The sequence below is a fragment of the Chrysochloris asiatica genome, unplaced genomic scaffold, assembly GCF_000296735.1.
Source record: "Chrysochloris asiatica unplaced genomic scaffold, ChrAsi1.0 scaffold00072, whole genome shotgun sequence".
Lineage (NCBI taxonomy): Eukaryota > Metazoa > Chordata > Mammalia > Afrosoricida > Chrysochloridae > Chrysochloris > Chrysochloris asiatica.
This window is the reverse complement of record NW_006408590.1, coordinates 11,766,394-11,788,850: the sequence shown is the minus strand read 5'-3', so window position 1 is coordinate 11,788,850 and position 22,457 is coordinate 11,766,394. Positions and strand designations below refer to the sequence as shown.

Genomic DNA, 22,457 nt, shown 5'->3' with positions numbered 1-22,457 from the left:
CAGTAGAATTTTTTTTTAGCATGTTTGAGTTCATTCATGTTTATTTTCTTATCAATCAGCATGTGAATAAAGGAAACAAAAACATTAGCAACTTCAACAATGGATAGAGAATGAGTTACTGAGATCAAGTGAAGATGAAGGAGTAGCTCTTCACCCATGCCATGTTTCCACACTACCATAACAGAGGCAGTTCAAGAGCCAAGAGTGCAGTCCAGAAACAATCCAGAGAATCACACCCCAGAAAAATTCACATGAGGTTGGAAGTCAGGTGGAGAAGGGATCAGGTCACAGCTTCTCGTTTGATTAACTTGAAAGGAAAAGGCATTCATCTTGAAAACATGAATGAAATCCATCAGAAGTGTTGTTGTTTATTGTTGTTAGGTGACTTCTGTATTTTCTAACAATTGGATTTCTGGCCTAAGTGACTGATTAGTAGCTAGTATGTGCCTTTACTTCATTCTGAGCCAGTAGAGAAATACAGGCAGAAAACATAATAGTAGCCCCTTAGAAACAACTACACCACATAGTCTGTGAATCCACGGCTCTGCCTGAAATGCATCCAGAAGTTGCCACACACAGAAAGGACATTATGCATTCTATTTTACATTGCAAATGGAAACACAGGAATACCTTTCATTGATACCAAGTGAGTATGTGAGTTTCCCATTCTTTTACCAGACAATTCATATGTCACACAGAAAAAGAATCATGGATCGGAGCTTGACTTGAGTCTAATTTCTATAATCACACAACTCAAGAGTAGAGAAGTTACTTTTTGGTGTGTAAATTTGGGGCTGTGGGGCAGAAGGGGGCGGGAAGCACTGGACACTCAAGGAGAGATCACCAGAGTCATGAACAAAGGGCCAAATGACAACAGACATGTGTCATTTTTTCCCAAACTGTCTGACTCCGTTTCTTCAAAAACTGGGGTCCTAACTAAACACTTCTCACCAATCGAGTGCTTCATAAAGCCATGTTGTCAATCTTGGTCCCATATCATAGGGTAGATTGCTTTACAAAATAAAAGGGGGCATTTTATAAGACCGGGGTTTCTGCTACATTCTCTGAGAGAATGCCCTAAACGAGATCTGAAAGTGACACACTCAAGGGTGTATTCCCCGTGCCTCCTTTCCATGCGCACATCCATTCTGCTCAGGCGACTTGTTATGAGCATTTAGGATTACAATTGAGTTGACTGCATCATAATTTATTAAGGAATCTTAATGTCTGTGGCAATTCCTTCAGGACTGGCATTTTGTTCAGTGTCCTCAATGTCAAGCATTTAATTCAAAAGGAAGCTTCCACCCAAGTTTGCTTTTCAAACCATATATTACCAGCTGCTTCTGTTGTTGAATGAGAGTCTTCTTTTGGTGTTTGGGTATGTTCCCCGGTCCATCCATCCCAGAACCACTGCTCTTCCTTGGTAGCTGTTTCTTCAGTTATACTACTAGGGGTTGCCTGGGCTATAAGAAGAATGTCAACTGTGAGCCATTATTATCCAATGTCCTCACCAACAGCTATTATATCTTTCTACATTAAGGGACTTTACACTAGGAGGAGGTGGTAAAAATGGAAAACAGCCAGGAGAGAGATCACTGTTATTCTGAAATGCACATGTTAAATCAAATGGTCCAATCCTTTAATTTTCAGATGGAAATTCTGGTGTCCAGAGCTTAGATTTGTTCAAAACCATATAAACAGAATGAGACATAGTTCGGACTAGACTGCAGCCTATGCATTCTCAGACTAATCTTATTTTAGTATATTCTCAATAGCCTCATATCACGAGAAAGCTGGACATTGAATAAGGAAGACCAAAGAAGACCCACTGTCTTTGAATTATGGTACTGCTCTAGAATACTAAACATACCACTGATTTCCAGAAGAATAAACAAATCTGTCTTGAAAGAAGTACCGTCAGAATGCTGATAGCAAGACTATGTCTCATGTACTTAGACACGTTATTAGAAGGAGCCAGTCCCTAAAGAAGGACATCATGCTGAGGATCACTGAAAAAGAGTAAGACCCTGAGTAAGATGTATGGACACAGTGACTGCTGTGATAGGCTCCAACACGACAATAGTGAGGATGGCTCAGGATCGACAGGGTTTTATTCTGTTGTACATAAGGCCACGATGAGTTGGAAGTGATGACAACATAGTCTCCCATATCTTGTCTGAGAAAACCTTTTGTTCAAAAAAGTTAACCTCCCTATTCCGGTGATTTTGGATAAAGGATTATTATTGTTGTTGTTAAGTGCCGTAGAGTCGGTTCCGACCCATAGCAACCCTGTACGGGTTTCCGAGGCTGTAAATCTTTACAGGAGCAGAAAGCCTCATCTTTCTCCCACGGAGCAGCTGGTAGTTTCAAACTGCTGACCTTAACGTTCACAGCCCGATTCGTAACTACTACGCTACCAGAGCTAAGTGTATAATAATTCACGACATCAGCGTAGTAAAAGGTCTTCTCAAATGGTGACCATACAACCCCTAATCACATTTGCTCAGCGGGAAGATGTTACCATAACTGGGATACTGCTTCATTGATGTATTACATGTGTATGTCTATGTGGCATCAAAAATTATTAAAATTGCTTTAAAAAAAAGTAGAATAAAAATTATCCAAGCCAGTATTTGATATTATGCAGATGCCAGGCTTATCATGTCAACCACTGAGCAAAGTAATCGTCTCCATTTTTTAAAAAGACAAAATTGATGGAATAAAAATTTCACCAGGATCCTTTCACGACAGATCACACAGCCAATGAAATGTCCAGCTGTAGCAACTAAGAGCAAATTGTGAGTCCCTCAAGAAAATGAGTCTATAAACTTGCCATGCCAAAGTACGTTTTGTCACTTGTAAAATTATTTATGGATCATTATCTTAGAAAACGATACAAGTGATTTGAAATTTAAAAGACAAAATTTCTTGCCCTCATTTTACCCTTGCTTTGACCAAAATATTCCTGGATTACCTAGTTATCCGGATAGAGAACTAAAAACACAGTCAAATCTTCAATTTTACTTCCCACAGACCACTGCCTCCTGAATGTAATTACAAGGAGAAAATTTGAGCCAAATGTAGACTGCTACATGACTTGAATGTTAAAAAGAAAATAAACACACATACACACACAGCTCTACTCTTTCCACCTCATATCATTATTTTTATAAGCATAGTAGTCTTTTAAATACTCAGTAACTCCCTGCTGTTGCCCAGTATAAGTGATCAGAATGTGCTAAAAGAATACAGCGTTTTCCACTATAAAATATGGAGGTTGACTCTCTTCTTCAAATTGTAATGTTCATTTGATAAAACCCAGAGGTCACCAATTAGAAGCACATTATATTTTGTTAAGTACTAATAAAAGAATTGCTTCAGTTGTTGCAGTGTCTGTCAGTTTCTATATGTCTATTTCTTTGATTTATCCTTTCTTGCAATGATGCGTGACCCCCTAGAAAATAGACTTGTTAATTCCAAATCTCACAAGCATCTTTCCAAGTGCACACAACCAAAAATAATTTTGAAGTTTTAATGTTAGAACCCAAATGGGACTGGTTACAGAATCTTATTTTGAAGCAACTTCTTCTGCTTCCTCTCTATTTCCTTCTTTTGTCAGAAGACTCCTGCTAACTCAGTCCATGGTTCTCATGCCTATGTTAAATCAGTGTGTTCACAATGTCTAGGATTAATCACCCTTGTCCTGGTTAATATTAGAAACTTTTGTTGTTTGAAAACATCCCTCAAACCATGACTTCTCAAGCTCCTCTGGTTTTTTCCTTTGACTTCTAAGTGGCTATTTTCCACATTTTTTCTTCAGGGGTGTCCAACATGCTGAAAATGATGGTGGAACTCTAGCTGTAAGAAATGCTACATATTGTAGTCCCCCAAAAATGATACATATTATAACTCAAAAAAGATAGACATCTGTCAGAGAACTAGATAAAAGAAGAGTGCATACATCTACTTTTTAATCATATCCTCAGTGTAAGGAGACCTGGTGGGGAAGGGTTAATAGCTTGGACAGTAAATAAGGAAGACTGTAGAAGAATTGATGCTTTTGAGTTATGGTGTTGGAGGAGAATATTGAAAGTGCCATGGGCTGCCCATAGAACCAACAGATCTGTGTTGGAAGAAGTGCAGCCAGAGTGCTCCTTGGAGGCCAAGATGGCCAACCTTTGTCTCTCATACTGATTCAATTTCAATGGGGTTTGCTTGCTTTTTGTATCTTCATAGTCCAGTGGTGAGACTTGAAGTTGTTTGAGAAAACCTGAGATTTTGCATATACATAGAAATAACAACAAGCCTTCTATGAGCAGCTGTAGAATTAAAATCATCATCTGAGCCATTCACTTTTATCTAAAGAGTACATGGAATGATCTCAAGTGATGCAGATAGAACCACAATGTGAAAAAGAAAGTGGATTCATCAGAGACCATTATAGAAAAGAGGCAATCTGGAGAATATTTCCCTTGGGAAATCCCATACTAACCACCAGAATAACACACTATTCACTACATAGTTCCATAAACACTCACAAATCGCCAGATGGAGACTCAAAGAATCTTTCACAGAAAAATCATGTCCCAAATATATAGCATTTTGGCCTTTTGGACAACCTGACAAGTTAGCATTTATTTCCAGTTTAGTTTTTCAGACTCTAGGGATAAAATAAACTAGTGAGCAGAAGTAGCTGTCTACACAAAGTCTCCCCTACTCTTAGAGATGACTTCACTCGCTTCGTCTAAACCAGATCTGTTGACTGCCATCCTTCTTACTTGTGCTGGTAGAATGCTGGCTTTCCTCATCATCATGATGCTCAGGGTAAATGAGTGGAGGCTGTTGTTCCTGGGTCCAGTTTTCTTCGGGGGCACTGGTGCCATTTCTGTCCACATCTGTCGCAATGATATACTGTGACTTTTTATCAACCCACCTTTTAATGTTTCTGTTCTTCCATTAAAGCACATGCTCTTTAAAATTTCGATGCCCCAAAATTACTTTTACTGCTCTCAATAATTTGAGTGACTTCAATAATGTGTCCCAAGGGAAAACCCAATGGACATGGAATTGTCTCCTGATTACTTGTTACAATATTATAATCACTTTGTCAAAAGCAGCACTTCAAATCATTATAATGTATCCATTTTTATACAGAAACAACATAAAAATACCTTGTGCTGAGATTATATGATTGCTAAATGTCTCCAAAGTGGAATTGAGTATCTACATGAAAGTTGACTAAGAATTTGTGATGAGATAGTAACTAAATTTCCCATTATGTACTGATGACTGACATTTGCATCATCACAGGCTTTGAGGGAAAAAGACCCCAAATCTTAAAGTATGTATAACCCATTACCAGTCATCGCTGTAGTTGTCTGGAGTTGTATTTCTGGATGTGAAAGGCCTGTACTCCATTCCTTCCAATCCTCACGTCTTGTGTGGTGAAAACCCCGTGATGTGGTTGAAACTGTGGTAATTATGATTGAAGCAATTAGAAAAAAATGGATTTCTTGATCCTTCATCAGTTGTTTTGCACATTCTCTCCTTCTTTTAGTCTATAGAAGAATTCATCTATATCAGGTTGTATAGATGGCTGAGTGGACATGGAAGGAAAGAAGAGCATGTCTTCAGCTTGATTCAGCCACCTTGTAAAGAATCTCAGTGTCCTTTGCATTCTGTTATAGAATACTTCCATGTTCAGAACATGAGATCTTCCAGAGAAGTCAGCTAAAGAAGCTGCAGGATGAGGACGAACACCTTTGCAAACACAAGCCCTCCACCAAGGATAACCAAAGACATCACATCCATGCAGTCTGTGGTGGCCCTCCGTCCTTGAAAGTCTAAGGAATTTGTATCACCGGTAAGTGTGTTACTTGTAGATCCTTAGACTGCCTCACACTGAAGAGGTGGGTATGGAAAGTTACACCATGATAGAGACTTCATTTTCTGAGTAATTTTGTTGTTAGAAAAACACCCAGAGCAGCCAGTTTTCCTAGAGATGGTTCTGAGAAAGAAATCTCTACTTAGAACAGCCATATGATTCAATTTAGGAAAATTTATCCAACACCCATTGTATTCTCATCAAATACAAAACATAACATAAGCAAATCATCCATAGCCAATGAAAAAGAAGGAGAAGAAAAGGCACATACATTCAGTTGAAACAGAACACAGGTAGCCAATCACCACCTTAGGGGCACACCAAAAAAAAAAAAAAAAAAAAAGCATACCTCCACCAGTGCCCTGAGACAGTCGCCTAAAGGATTACAGCTGGAATAGGAGACGCACCACAGAGAAGGATCATGGCAAAATCAGAATTAACATCTTTTACGGAAAGTTTATTGACAAACCCACCCCAGCTCTTTTAAACTTATTTTGGTACCCAAATAACAAATCTTTTTAGAAATAGTAATACTACCAGATATTCCTAGTTCTATTTCACAAGTTAAGAATCGCTGCTTAGATAGAATCGTTGATGATATTTTCAGTAAGTATGAAAAAGTGGCAGTTATCACACCTCTCCAGAAAACGGAAACCTGCTAAATTACGCACACAGGTATCAAGTTACAACATGAGCTAGGACTGAAAATATGCCACAGAAATAAACAAAAAAAATACCAAATTTACTCCTTAAGTCGGACCACACAATTATTTTCAAGTTGATCTATTTGGGTTGCCATCCATGGGAATTTAGTGTCTTAGCTGTCAAGATTACATCATTACTGATAGTGCTATCTGGAAGGGGAGGACACATCGGAACCCAGGAGACAGTGTAACACTCAGGATCCATTTGCTTTTCTTTCTGAAGTTCCTACAAAGAGTTTCCTTTTCCCATAAACTATGTTCTGTGGTGCGTCCAGTCTAAGGAATACACCACTTAAAGGTTCAGATAAGAAACAATCCATTCCTCTAGAGCAATTGCTGTATCATTCCTTCAAGGCCTAAGCTGTAGTTTTGGAATCTCCCCCAACCTTGCAGTTGTCCATTTACAAATGCTCCAGGAACACTCTGGCTTCACTGAGATAAAGAGCACTCTGGCTCATAACCACAGGGAGCATCCAAAGGCTCACCGTCTCTAGGAAAAAGCAGAGCCATGATGGAGTCAGGTTCAGGGATTTCCATCTGTGTTGCAAAGTCTTAGGCCATGACAGGTGTGTGTAGGAAACTCAGACATCTGGCAGAACAATGGAAGAGGCTTTGTATGTTTTAATTTTTTAAAGGAAAATTTTCAGCTCAATTGCCATACCTTTGTTCTCAAAAGAGTGTGATAATTGCCACAATTCTGATATTCCCATGTAACGGTGTCACCATTTGCTTTTAATAATTGGGACAATTTTGTTAAAGCTCTTTCAATGGCTTTCTGTTACACTGGTGCCCAGCTCTGTTACACACAGCCAGATTTTGATTAACTCAGACAGTTCTTGAATTCTGCTTCCATATTGTATCCCTTTCTAGGGCCTTCTAAGCCTTCGATTCAGGGTTGTCTGACTCAGGGGCACTTAACAACAACAACACCTTTAATGAATACTCTCTTAATCACATTGTCCAAATCTACTGTGAGCTCCTTGAAGGCAAAGGCTCTGGTATTTTTCATTGTTATGTTCCCAGCACCTACTATAACAGGCACATAATGAATGTTTGTGGTAACATTTTAATATGCTATTCTCTGGCAAACCTCCATAATTCAAAGCTTACTATAGTAGTTAAAAAGTGAGTCTGTAGCAACAGACCCCATAAATTTTTTTAAAAGAAAGAATAAGAGATATTAAGTACATTTTTCCTCCAAATACATTTTGGCTTCCATCTGAATAATTCAATTTCTTTCTCGATAACTTCACCAAAGTATAGGACCAAATTTGTTTTTCATATTAACTAAGTCCCCAGGATAGATACCTATTGGGTATCACCCAGATTAATGAGCAAGCCTTTCATAAATGCTTTGACTGTAATCGATTACCCTTACTGGTGCTGGAGATAAAATCTTCATCATCATCAATGCCTGATCCAGAATAACTGGGAGGTTTGTCTCTTTCATCTTCATTTTCTTCATTTATCTCCCAGCCTGCTGACATGGTATTTGAATCCGTACCTGTCGTGGTGACTTACATTAGTGGCTGAGTTGAATGCCAAACACCCCATTTGTCAAAGAAAGAAAACCAGACATAGACGGTATAATGGACTATCCAATGTTATAAGAAGAAAGACAGCTGCCTTGAAGACCCCAAACTCTTATGTTCTGTTCTATGGAGCTAACAGATAGATTTCAAAAGATCTTTACAACTGAACATTCTCTTTAAAGAAGCTAAAATATAATATGGACATAATCTCACCAAAAAAGAAACATAAAGTCAAGAAAAATTCCCCCAAGGTTTCACATGCATGTATTATTAACTCACTAGTCCTGGTGTGGTGCTGTGGGTTAAATATGCTGGACCACAAAGTTAGTTTGAGCTGCTCCTTTGAAACCCTATACAGGGTCGCTATTAGTCAGAACTAAATTGACGGCACATAACAACAACAACAATCATATGTCACTATAACTAGAATGACAAGAATTGAGTGGGAAGGTTCCACACATGCCTATTGCTTTGGTAAAGTTGCCTTCAGAAAAAAACTTGTGTAAACCTATAATAATCATCGTTAAAATCTCACAGTTGTGTGTACAATTCTACCTCATCTATTAAACCTCTCTAGTATCAGATCACTGTAGCTCTGTGTATAAATAAAAACTATATTGTAGTTCCCAGTAACACTTTGTTGTTGTTGCTGTGTGTCATCGAGTAAGTTCTGACTCATACAGTGTTTCTGAGGAGCGGCTGATGGGTTTGAACCGCTGACCTTATGGTTAGCAGTCCAGTGATTACCCTACAGAGCCACACCAGGAATAGAGCAAATAGGATAGTCAATGAATAGGTAAATCATTCCTGGCATTTATTAGTCAACCAACAAGGCTGACTAGAGTGATTGCAGTTGGCATTTTGAAAACTTCTCACATTTTCCGTTTGATTGAAGTCATAGGAACGGAGATTGAACCCTTTCACCTCCCATCGCTGATTACCATAGCAGAAGTGTCTTTACTGAAAAAGCGTTCCCTACATTTTGAAAAGGAGTTAGGCTGTCTTTTGGTTTTTAATACTATTAGTGTCTACCCCTATATTTTTCAGTTGATGGAGATTTTCTATATTTTGTTAGCATTGACTATGCTATTTTATTTTCTCATGAAAACTCCAAAACTTTTTATGACTTAGATCACTTTAGAAGATACAAAAATCATCTTTCAGAGTTAAAATTTTGTTCTGTCATCAAGAAAGTTCTGCCTCCTTTTCACAGTCTTCACATTCACCTCCTCCAAGCTATATAAATTGCATAGAACAGAGAGAAAGCATCTGCTGATTAATACTATAAAGCCAAACATGCAGATCTCAGCGCTCGTATCCTTCTGAAATCAGCACATAGACTTGTGAAGCCAGATTGGACTTTTGACTTTGACAACATCCCCAGAGGTCAACTAGAATTATTGAAGGCTATCAAGAAACCGTATGAAGTGAGATATTCATAACTCATTACCAGGCATTTTTGTTGTGTGGAGATGATTCTTGGAATGTGATGGTTGAAACCACCATGAAAACCAGTCACTGACTTCTTGCCTCTCAGTTGTTGGTTCAGGAGTTGTACCACTAGTGCTGGTCAAAGCTGTTGTAACCATGATTGAATTGATTGTTGAAAGGTTAATGATCAGTGTACATACTTTTACACTTTGACTAATCAAGAAAATTATCTACACTTGATATGGATGGTGGAAAGAAAGATTAAAGAAAACAAAGAAGCACCATACTTCTCCAGTGGCCAGTCTGGAGTTCATAGAATGTCAGAGATGAAAGGATCTTAACATCTTCTGGTTCATATTTTGCCCTTTAAAGATAAAGAATTGTGTTGCATAGATCTTCTGACTTGCCTGAAATCAGAAATCCAATTAGCCAAATAAAGATCTCAAGGAGGACAAGTCTGTAGTCAGAAATATGTCTTCAGATTTTAAAAAGGCTGCAATATAAAAAAAGGATTAATCTGTATTGTTATCTGTATTCCCTAGAGACCAATCAAGGACTCATGGGGGAGAATTTCAGGAAGATAGATATCCTTACAAATACTGTATTTAAAAAGTAATAATATGAACTATCTAATGATGGGCTTCTTCATAAAGTAGTATGCTCCCATCACTAAAGACTGGATAGTTACTGGGAAGTTAAGTTGTATTAAATAATTAGAAGTTTGATTGAACCAGACCACTTAAGATCCTCTCCAAATATGAGAGTCTATGATTGCAGCACCGAGCTCTCCAGAATCCTAACTCCTCAGTCTTCTATACAACATCTCTTGGCTAACCAATATCATTTTCCTGTAATTTATAATGATATTTCTGCCAGTAAATCCAGACACATAACCCCAGAAATCCTAGACATAGGAAGAATGACACACAGAGTAGATTTCTAAAAAAATGCATCTCCACTTTTCCTTTTTAGAGTCCGAATCTCCTACCAACTTAACCCATGGCCATCTTTTATTTTAGTGCCATATTTTGCAAAGCAGAATAGGACATTTTGAGATCCATTTTTAAAAATAGGGCATTCAATCAGGAAAGACAGAAATGAAGTGATCCACGGGTCCAATTTATAAAGAACAAAAGTAAGAGAATTGGACATGAAATCAAAATTTGAGAATTTTTAAAGACTTTCATTTTTGTAGCCATGATGTGCATCGGAAGAATATCAGACAAAAGTAAACAAAGACTGAAGACAAGAAGCCGAAACCATCATTAAGCCCCCAAAAGCCAAAGTGAGTGAAGTTTATTTTATCAAAATAGATTTCTTTTGACAAGACAGTCCAGAAACAACCCAACATGAACACTGCCAGGAAGGAAGACCTTTTACCCCACATCATTTGTTCTATAATGATAAACAAGGTAAATGTTTAAAAATACATCATCAGCATCTTTATTCCACATCACTCTCCCTCTGAGCTCCTCTCCCACTCTCCAGCATTACCTTAATTGTTACAATACGACAACCATAATATCGGAACTACTTTCTTTACAGGGTTATTTATAGAAATAAAGGAGTTATTTTATTCAATGACTTATAAGCAAATGTAATGGACCTTTGTTACCGCTCTCTTTCTTCAAAAGGAATGCTTAATTATTTTGAAATGTGATCACATTCTGCATCATTAAAAGTCTAAGTAAAGTTGGACTTGTAATATCTCCCATGGAACTGTTGTGTTGTTAAGTGCCGTCAAGTCGGTTCTGACCCATAGCGACCCTGTATAGGGTTTCCAAGGAGAGACTGGTGAGCTTAAACCACCAATTTTGCAGTTCAAACAACTTTGCAGTTGGACGCATTAGCCCACAGCGCCACACCAGGACTCCCATTGTAACAGACTATGAAAATCTTCCCCCCTCAAACTCTCCCAAATCAAAACATTGCAGGGATTTAGTCAACATCCAGAGAGTTTGTTTGAGGTCTAGATGTTAATCTTGAGCAGTCAGTCACCTACACTTGAAAATTACCAGTGTCCAGAGCCTACGCTTTCTACCCATAGATCAACATTTCCCTTTATTATTATTAACTTTGATAATTAGATCAACAGGAAACAGGACTCTACATTTTCTAATAGACTTCTTTCTAGAGGACATGTTTTGAATGAATCGCATAGTCAGTCTCTGGAGGAAAAATCATTCTGGTTCTATAATCATGTTGCCAAGAAAAAAATAATCAAGATAGTTAGGAGTGTCCATTCAACTCCCCAGACGCTTAGTTCTCGCTGATGAGTGAAATGGTACCCGACCTTATTCTCACAAAGAATGGTGGAGAGCCAGTGGGCAACTTTGGCATGACACTGAAGGCCCTGATAAAGAAAATCTGTAATAGTTTACCTGTTGTTGCTGTTGTGACATCCTGAGTCTCAGGCTGTGAATTATCAAACCAGGACCATAGCCAACTGTTTTGCTCCTGAGTTGCTGCGTGGTCATTTGAGTGCACAGGTGAGGTAACTGGATCAATTATGAAAATACCATTTAGTGAGGTCCCTCTGTAACACTTTTACTCTCAGTTCTGTCTATGTCTAATGTCAGTATCCCTGAGAGGAGATTAGAAAAGGAAAATTGAAGCCTGGTTTTATCTTGCAACTGTCTAAAGGTTCCAGAATCTTCTGATGTTCCCTGAATCTTAGGACAACATCAGCAATGCAAATTCTGTATGGATATCAATCCAATGTTAATATTTTGTTTTTCAAACTGAGTCTCCCTGAATACAGACTTAGAGCAAAATCAATCAGCAACTTCAACCCGTAATGGAAAAGATATTTTATCTACTTAATTTGAAGTCCTACCAATCAACTGAATGTGCTCGATAAAGCATTTTATGAAGTTGCTTTCATTTATCTTAGAGCATCATTGGGGGTGTTTGTCTGCATCTTTAGGGTTTGTCAATCATTGTACCAGGTAGCCTGCATCTCAAAGCTCCACCCATATGCCAATCAACCTCAATTCAAGCTTTGTAATTGACCAATAACTTTTCAAAAGATGTGTGTTCACAGTTGTTGAATTCACATAAAGGTTTCCTGAGTGCCCATCTACCACTTACCAACACTTCCATTCTAGTTTAGAATGTGCTCTCAGGAATGAAACAAGACTGCCAACTCAGAGAAATTCCAGACTCTTTCATCCAATTATTGAAAGGAAAATCAGTATAATTTCACAATTTGTAATCTCTCATCTGACTCTCAAGTTGGACTTCTAGAGTCAAGAATGTTTTCCAATAGAGGCAGACTGACAAAAATCACCAGAATAATTATATGAACCAGTTGGAATTCGTAAAAAAAAAAATCATTTTCAGTTGTATATCCTTTTGAAAGCCTGATAAAAGTTATTCCCTCTCTCCTCAGAAAAATTGATAATACATATGTACATAGTATGAAATTTTTGAATGTCATTTCAAGTGATTCTGGGACACTGAGACTCCTGAGCTCCATGAAGCCCAGTTTCTCAACATTAGGTTGATTCTATACGTGCCAAACACCAACAACCAGGATAATAGGTTCTATGCTATAAAGAATGCATTCATGAGCTCAGCAGCCCCTCTTCACCTCTGCCCTACTGCATGCATTAATGAGGCCTTGAAGGCACCTTCTGCTACTAAGTTCCAACTCTCCTCCAACAGTCAGAAGGCTTTGGACTTAGAAAACAGCAGTCTGTTTAGGAACTTAGCAATGCTTTTTGTAGTATGCCACACAGACTTTTTATGTTTCCACCTGGGTGTTTCCTTTGACTCCCTTCTTGGCATGGAGTGATCTGTTTGGAACTGCTATTGAAGAGGTAGTTCCAACTTCACCAAAGACATTCCAAGTCAACCTGAGTATCTCCTGAACAATCCATAGGCAATCTTTCTCACTTTAGAAACTTTATTAAACATGCAAAGCTTCCATAACCTCACCCTATGGTATACCAGGAAGAGACCAACAGAAAACAAACACAAGATAGAAATAAGCGATATTTCTGTCTTTCTGAAAGGAGTGTGCGAGAAGGAAAAATGGAAAAAGTTAATGCTTAGCTAGCACAGATTCCAATTTTCCTCATTCAAAGAGGCCCTGTTAAACAATATTAAAACAAAAAATCTGTTGACACCCAGAAGACAAGAAAATAGATGATTCCAAGGCAGCAGTTGGCTTCTGGGATTAGTTTAGGTTTCTGAATTCCAAACAGTTCCATATCACCAATAGGAAAGAGGCCAATCAGCCTTTCCAGGATGGCTTTTCCAAGAATAACATTTATAATAAACAACCCACTGGAAGTTGAAATCTACCCACATGGTTGTTCTTATTGGCTTTCCCTATTGCCACCCACTAAGGACTCTTCCTATGGCAGGATTGAGGCAGCCAAGCAGCCAGCAGCCCCTCTTCACCTCTGCCCTACTGCATGCATTAATGAGGCCTTGCAGGCACTTTCTGTTACTAAGTCCCAACTCTCCGTCCAACAGTCAGAAGGCTTTGGACTTAGAAACAGCAGTCTGTTTAGGAACTTAGCAATGCTTTTTGTAGTATGCCACACAGACTTTTTACGTTTCCACCTGGGTGTTTCCTTTGACTCCCTTCTTGGCATGGAGTGATCTGTTTGGAACTGCTATTGATCCTGCAGTCCTTCAATGCCTGTCAGGTCAACTAGAGACTCATTCATTGGGTGACAAATTAATTTCTCTCCTCCTTAACTACTTAAAGACATTTAGCTAAGTGTTCTGGAAGGAGGGAAGCACAATTCTTTCTCAATCCAAATTCTGAGCCATGTTCTAGTTAAGTCTAATAGCATGCCCTTTCCTTGATTTCCTTGACATAGGCTCCTGGTATGGTGCTGTATGATAAGCATTGGACACTGAGAACCACAAGATCAACAGTTCAAACCCAACAGCTACTCCTTGGAAACCCTGTACAAGGTCACTTTGAGTCAGACTTGACTTGATGGCACTTAACAACAACATATAGGCTCCATGAAGGTAGGTCTTGATTAGTATTGTTCAGTAACCAGAATCTTCTGTAACTAGAATAGATATAAGTGAGTGAATGACTATCTTAGTAATCCATACTTCCCTCTGGTATAACTTTCTATTGGTGCATTCCACTGAATCCCCAACATCTAGAAGGGACCTGATACATAGTATATCCTCAAAACATATTTGTGCAGAGTGGGAGAGGGGTGGTATGCGGACAACTGGGGGGCAGGCTTGCAGGGTATACCCTTTGGTTGGTGGATGATGCATGGAGGGGATTGTAACCATGGCAAGGAAACGATATACGACAGGATCAATGTGAAGCTAATGTCCTCCCATGTAAACGATCACATAATTCACAATAAAGCATTACAAATTTTTTTTGTTGTTGACTAACTTAGGCAGGAAAGCACAGTCTCTAAAAACAATGCTATCTATGATTGTTAATACATGTGAGGACATCAAAAAGTTCATGAAAAAATGGAATGAAAAGATACTGGAATTTTCCCACAAACTTTTAAAAATCCCCTAGTAATGTATTAATTGTCTTTTCTATAGTACATAGAAATGTTTATTGTTTTATATAGGCTATTAGCAGTTTGTGAGGACTAAGGTGCGGCTAACCCAAGCCATGATATTTTTAATTGCCTCACATGCAGGCGAACGTTGAACAATGAGTAAGGGAGACTGTAGAAGAATCAATGTATTTGAATTATGGTGTTGGAGAAGAATATTGAAAATACCATGGACTGCCGGAAGAACAAACAAATCTGTCTTGGATGAAGTGCAGCCAGAGTGCTCCTTACAAGAAAGGATGGCGAGACTTTATCTCTTGGACTTTGGACAAATTATCAGAAGGGACCAGTCTTTGGAAACAGACATCACACTTGGCAAAGTGGAGGTCAATGAAAAAGAGTAAAACCCCCAACAAGATGGACTGACACGGTGACAGCTAAAATGGCCTCAAATGTAACAATAATTGTGAGGATGCTGCAGAACCAAGCAGTGCTTTATTCTGTTGTGCAACAGAAAGTTGGTCAAAGGCAACTAGCGACAACAACATTAGCAGTAGGGAGTTCTGGCATGGCACTATAGGATAAGCAATGAATTGCTTGCTATCCGCAAGGTTGATGCTTCAAACCCACCAGCGACTCCTTGGAAACCCTATACAAGAGTGTTCTGAGTTAGAACCAAGTCAATGGCACTTAAGAGAAACAACATTAGCCATTTGAATGTTAAATTCATCTAGTCTTCACAAGATGTAAATTGCCTTCTTTGGTAGGAAATTGTACTTTAAGAGTTCTTCTTCTTCATGGTGTGACCATTAATTGTCATGCTTGCCTTACCTAACAAAACTGCATATTCTAATAATGTTGTCATGATGTGCCACTGAGTTGGTCCCAACTTATAACGACCCTGTATAGAGTTTACAAGGAGCGGTTGATGCGTTTGAACCACCGACCTTGTGGTTAGCAGTCCAATGCTTATTCTATAGTAAGTGCCACACCAGAACTCCTGTTTTCTAATAGGTACATTCAATGGTGTGGTGTGTTGTTATGTGCCATGGAGTTGGTTCCGACTCGTAGCGACCCTGTACAGGGTTTCTGAGGCTGCAAATCTTTATGGGAGCAGAAAGCCTCATCTTTCTCTCATGGAGCAGTGAACCGCAAGGTCAGCAGTTCGAAACTACCAGCTGCTCGCGGTAGAAAGACGTTCAATGTGGCTACTTTTAAAAGGCTGGGAACCCAAGAGGCAGCACAGGTTCATGAGATTGTAGGACTGTTCACAGAACTGCAACCAATGAGGGGACACAAAGTCAGGAGAGCCAATAATCCTAGAAAGCATGGGCAATTTGAAAAGATCTGGGTTTTGAAATGCTTCAGGGGATGAGTACAACCCCAGGCCTCTCTATCATGCCCTCAGCAAGCTGCTACCAGAAAGAGAAAAAACTGTTGAGCAAGGAAACTCACTCAGTGGTCTTGAGACTTCCCTGGCTTCTGGGTGATGTACAGAATAGAAAGGGGCCCAGTTGTGAGCACTCGCAAACCAGTTAATTCCTGCCACACAATTTGGAGGACCAGAGTTCCACCCCTCAAGAGCCACAGCTAGGAAAAGAGAAAATCCAGACCATATTTGGAAAGCAGCTCAAGATGCAGATGCCTGTTTAAATTTGAATCATCCTCTAGAGAAGGAAGGCGCCCAATCAAGAAATTGGTTAGAAAACAAGCTATAGAGAAACACGAAAAGAGGCAAGAGAAGATGGAGACACAAGGGAGATGTAAACACTTGTTAAGGAAACCGAAGCACAGTGGGAATATCCCACACTATCTAATGAAGTGTTTACATATTTCCCTTCTTGAAGTTCCAAGGAATAAATAACCCATATACACCAAATGAGTGTTGGGAGCGTTCCTCACCAGAGTGGCATACAGAAAGCTTAAGCTGATTTAATTTGACCCAATAAACCCCCCAAATATGCTTATTTGAACCCAAAACAAAAGAAACACATGGCTCACGAGTATCACTGAATATTATACACTTAATAACGAGCACAAATTAAGTGAAAATATGAAAATATAAAGTAAAAAAGGTAGCAGATGAAATGGCATCTATCTGCTATGATCCCAACTTTATGAAAACAATCTTATCCATGGGTAGATAAGAGCATGAAAGAAACACACAAAATGGAAATAACTTTTGTTATCAGGCTTGGGTCCCTGGGGACAAGAGAAAAAGTGAAGCTCTTTTATAAACTTCCAATGTGACACTTCTTGTCCCAAAGTAAGAAAAATGGAGTTGTACATACCAAAAAAGATAAAAAAAAAAATAAAATAAAATAACATAGGCAGTAGCCATCAATGCATATAGAACGCAATGACCAGATAGCCCACCTCCCTGGATGATGTCACCTATACCTAGAAATAGGAGAAAATCAACATAGGAGCACATATCATTTAGGAAGGTCAGAGACAGCAAAGGAATGGCTATTGGAAGCACAGTGATTCATTCTCCTTACTGGTAGTTGGCGTGTCCTCTGTGTTGTCTGAGGGCCAAGTACTGTCTTGACCTTGAGACGGGTCTATGGTTGGAAGGAGGGTGTGAAAGATGTAGCCTCTTGATGTGCTTCGCTCAGTGGACGATCCACCGCTCATGTCATCCTCAGTTACGTTGCTGGGATTGATGTCTTCAGGGTTGGTTCTGTATTCTCCTTTCTTGGTGTAGCGGGTGCCATCACGGTTAACAATAGCTGAGAGAAAGAGAAGGAACTTTCAGAACTTCACAGCTGATATTTTCTGAGGAGAAGAAAGACTGTGAATTACTCCATAACTTTCTGTTGTGGTAAAGTGCCGTCAGGTTGGTTCTGACCCATAGCAACCCTGTATAGGAGTGGCTGGTGAGCTTGAACCGCCGACTTTGGGGTTCAAACAGATTTTGCAGTCCAGTGCATTAGCCCACAGCGCCACACCAGGACTACTACTACACAAGAGAGTGACTTGAAATTTGTTTTCTTTTCCACTAAGACAAACAACACCTAGATACCTATCTCGTATGTAGGATAGAGTGACTGGTACATTAAGGGAGTGTATCCTCCTGCCATTGGACTAAGAAGAGAAATTAAGATGTATTTATTTGACAGTCCCCAAGTTTGAATCCAAGCTTCATTGTTACTAGCTATGTAGTTCTAGACACAAGAACTCCCTAAACTCATATTCTCATTTGTAAATGGGGATGTTAATACTTTCTGAATGGGATCGTTTTAAACATTTAATGATGCATTGTATGTAAAGTGCTTACTGCAGTTTTCAAAAAATGATAGTTCTCCCACCTGGTTCCCTAATCTTCCTTCTTAAGTAGATGTACAATTTGTGGGTATTAATTTCATCTCATTCAGAAAGGATCTGAAGTACCAGTTGAAGAGAAAACTAGCCTCCACAGGTAAGATTTATTTACATATCCATGATTAATTGGGTTACCTTTCCATGGGGCAAATTTCATCCATTTAGGAGAACTCCTACTCCTGGCTATGAAACCTGCATGTCTAAATATTGACAGAGCCTCTGCCATCCTCTGTGAAATTCAACCTTGAAATTAACAAGCATGCCTGTATATGAAGAAGATCAAAAACTTTGATTTGAACAAGCAAATGACAAGAGGGGACAGAAAGAAAAAAAGGAAGAATGAATTTATTCATTGTTCTTTCCTAAAAGAGTTTGCTGCCTTCAAAGTCTTAGCCATTCTGTATACTAGGGTCCATTTAGGTGAAATTATTTTCGGCCATATTGTACTGGTGGGACCAGACATTCCTTTTGCCCACCTATGTAGTATGTCCAACTGGAACGTCTAATAAAGCATAAATGCAAGTAAATAAACAAAAATGCTACCGTATCAATCACCTGGATGATTTCTGCAAATGAAAACTTAATAAGGAAATAGAAAGGGGCTTCAAAAAGTTCATGGAAATGTGGAATTAAGAGATAACGAGATTCCCACCAACTTTTTGAAGCCCCTTCATATGGATCTAGACTTTGAATGAGATCTTTGAGGACCAAAGAAATGGGACATTTCTTGATTATCCACTTAGGGTGATAATTTGTCTTGCTTATGCTGGACATTATCATCAGGAAAGATCCGTCACTAGATGAAGGCACTGTGTTTGGTAAAGTGGAGAGTCAGAAAAAATGAGGAAAATGCTCCATGAGACAGATTGGCATGGAGCCGAAACAACGCAATGAGGCATACGAACGACTGTGAAGATGGAGCAGAACTGGGCAAGCTTCCTTCTGTTATACATAGGCCGCTTCTACCTGAGTGGGAACCAACTTGGTGACAACTAACAACTCTGATCCAGGCTACAGTAGACATATCATCTCTCCTAATTTTTATAGCAATTCTCATTGTTCCACTAAGTGTGAGAAAACTAAGTCTCCAAAAACCTTAAGACACTCCTCTGAGATCACCCAGATGGTAAGTAAGTAGAATTGCAAACCAGGCCTGACTAAAATGGCACATCTGACATGGTGATCATTGTGATATGAGGCTGCCCTATCGCATACACAGACCAGGGAAGTGCCTTCTATAATAGTGGGGGGACTAGATTGATGTCATCTGGGAAGATCCTCCCCTCCCTTCAAGTACCAGCACAGTTACATGCACACTGAACAGGTCTGACTCAGTGGCTCCTCAACACTGGGACATTTCTCAAAGAAATGGACTCAAATGCAGTGAGATCCGGGTTAACAGGTATAGGTTTTGAGGTTCTGGTTGGGGATTTTCTGCTTTTCAAAGTACAACTACATACTTCTTTGGGTAACCCAGATGATTTCAGATGAACATGGTATTGTTGTTGTTGTTGTTAAGTGCCGTCGAGTCGGTTCCGACCCATAGCGACCCTGTACAGGGTTTCCGAGGGTGTAAATCCTTATGGGAGTAGAAAGCCTCATCTTTCTCCCGCGGAGCGGCTGGTAGTTTCGAACCACTGACCTTAAGGTTCGCAGCCCGATTTGTAACCACTACGCTACCAGAGCTCCTTGAACATGGTATAACTAATGTGAAACACATTCTAGCAAACACACACCCTTCATCAATACCTTTCCATACTTCTATTACATCAAACAGAAAATCCTTCTTTGGAGGCACAGTGCTCCTACCCCTAACATTGTTAGCCCCCCACCATAGAATTTAAGAACGTTCTTTAATTTTTCCTTATGTTCAAATTTATTTTTAAAGTTACCTTCTACTTCTGACAAGTGATGCTGCTTTTCCATTTACAATTTCCATTTTAAAGATAAATGCATTTTGATTTAAAATAAATGAGTCAACTAAAAGAAAAAATCAAGTAAACGATAGTACACGGATAAGAAAAAAAACCAAATGTGAAAGTGGTTTTGAAATGACGGCAATTTGAGGAACAATGTATTAGGGCAAACCAGAGAGCAGTTTTAATCCAAAGCAGAGAAAGAGGAAGAGATATTGAATCACAGCTAACCATCACCAGTCTGAAGGGAGGACTGCTGCTGTTCTATTAAAATATAAAACAGCAAAGTCACCTGGCCTCTTTCCTAAGAATGGGAAAACTCAGTAAAGATTAGAAGAGATACTTACTTATAGTAATTGGTCCATCAAAGGCATTGGGCAGGTCTGTGACTGATGTACAGTCTTCTTTGTCTTCTGGAGCTAAGGGTAGAAAAAGAAAGGCATGAGAACACTAAAAAGCATGGGCATAATCTATACCCACTTCTAATAATTACATGCAGTTTTATTATAACTTGCCCCAAATAATTTTCTTTTTTGGAAACTTAAGGTGAGTGTGCTAGGAACTTCAGTGATCTTTCTAATGTATTTTCACTTTTTAATTAGCTTCATAAACTTCTGGAAACTTCATCGTTCCCCTATCTGCCTCAATAAATCCACTCATATATATATATGTGAGGCACTGTAGGCTAGGTGTTGGACTGCTAAAAGCTCACTGCAAGATAGGCAGCTCTGTGGAAGAACGATGGAGCTGTCTGTTCCCATGAAGATTTCCAGACTTGGATACCCTAGATCGATTCGCTAGGAGTCAGAGTCAACTCAACGGCAGTGGGTTTGGTGTTTGGGATCTAAATGTGTGTGTATGTGTGTTAAAGAGCAAGGACACCATTTTGAAAACTGTGTACCTGCTCCAAACCATAATATTTTCAGCTTTCTCATGTGCATGTGAAAGCTGGACAATGAATAAGGGGGACTGGAGAAGAATTAATGCATTTGAATTATAGCATTGAATAAAAATACTGAAAGCACCATGGACTACCAGAAAAATAAACACATCTGTGTTGGAAGAAGTACAGCCAGAATGCTCTTTAGAAGGGAAGGTGGCGAGACTTCGTCTCGTGTACTGTGTTATCAGGAGGGACCAGTTTCTGGAGAGGGACATCATGCTTCGTAAAGTAGAAGGCCCATGAAAAAGAGGAAGCCCTAAAAAGATGCATTGACACAGTGCACTCAAACACTACAATTGTGAAGATGGTGTGGGACTTAGCAGTGTTTTGTTCTATTGTGCATAGGGTTGCTCTGAGTAGGAACCAGCTCCACAGCACTTCACAACAACAGCAATATGTGTTTGGTATATTGATATAATAGGAGCTCTGGTAGCATAGTGGTTATGAGTCGGGCTACTAGCCTAAAGGTCAGACGTTCAAAACTATCAGCCATTCTGCAGGAGAAAGATGAGGCTTTATGCTCCCATAAAGATTTACAGCCTCAGAAACCCTATGCAGGGTCGCTATGAGTCAGAATCAACTCCATGGCAAACCACCACCACCATATTGATATTGTGGAAGGTTGGGGTACAATGGTCAATAAGATAAACATGGTCCTTCTCTAATAAAACTTACATAAGAAAGGATTTAAAATTTTTATTATTATAAGATAATGACAGACTTCTAGACACAAGGTCTGTAGTTCAAACCCACCAGTCATTCTCGGAAACCCTATACAGAGTAACTCTGAATCAGACTTGACATGACGACACATGACAAAACCAGCATTATTATAAAAGCAATGTGCTGAACATTCTAAAAATGAAAAAAATAGAGATATCTATAAATTATAATGAGAAAATCATTTGTAATCCCAGAAATCTACAAAGACAATGGGAAAACATAGCAGACACACCTGATCAAACGTATCAAGATGAATGACAACCTCAAGATTAAAATAATCAACAAAGAATTTACTTGATAGAAATATTTTTAAACAAATTAATTTTCATGTTTATTAATGAATCCATTTATTTATTGAATTAATCTTTTTTTATACCTACTCTGTTCTGAGCAGTCCTAGTATGGTGTTGTAGGATAAACACTAAACTGCTTCTTGGAAACCCTATACAAGGTCACTATGGGTTTGAACTAACTCAATGGCAGTTAACAACAACAACAA

The 22,457-nt window shown here is 39.0% G+C and overlaps 1 protein-coding gene across 1 annotated transcript in view; it reads right to left on the bottom strand.

The window, feature by feature from the left end:
• Positions 1 to 22,457, bottom strand: part of CD44 (CD44 molecule (Indian blood group)) — a 113,731-nt gene that overhangs the window by 31,265 nt on the left and 60,009 nt on the right. The window contains 6 exon segments of the mRNA XM_006864893.1: positions 1,335 to 1,463; positions 4,779 to 4,895; positions 5,360 to 5,470; positions 7,967 to 8,092; positions 17,554 to 17,784; positions 20,640 to 20,711. Coding sequence (XP_006864955.1) covers positions 1,335 to 1,463; positions 4,779 to 4,895; positions 5,360 to 5,470; positions 7,967 to 8,092; positions 17,554 to 17,784; positions 20,640 to 20,711 — 786 coding nt within the window.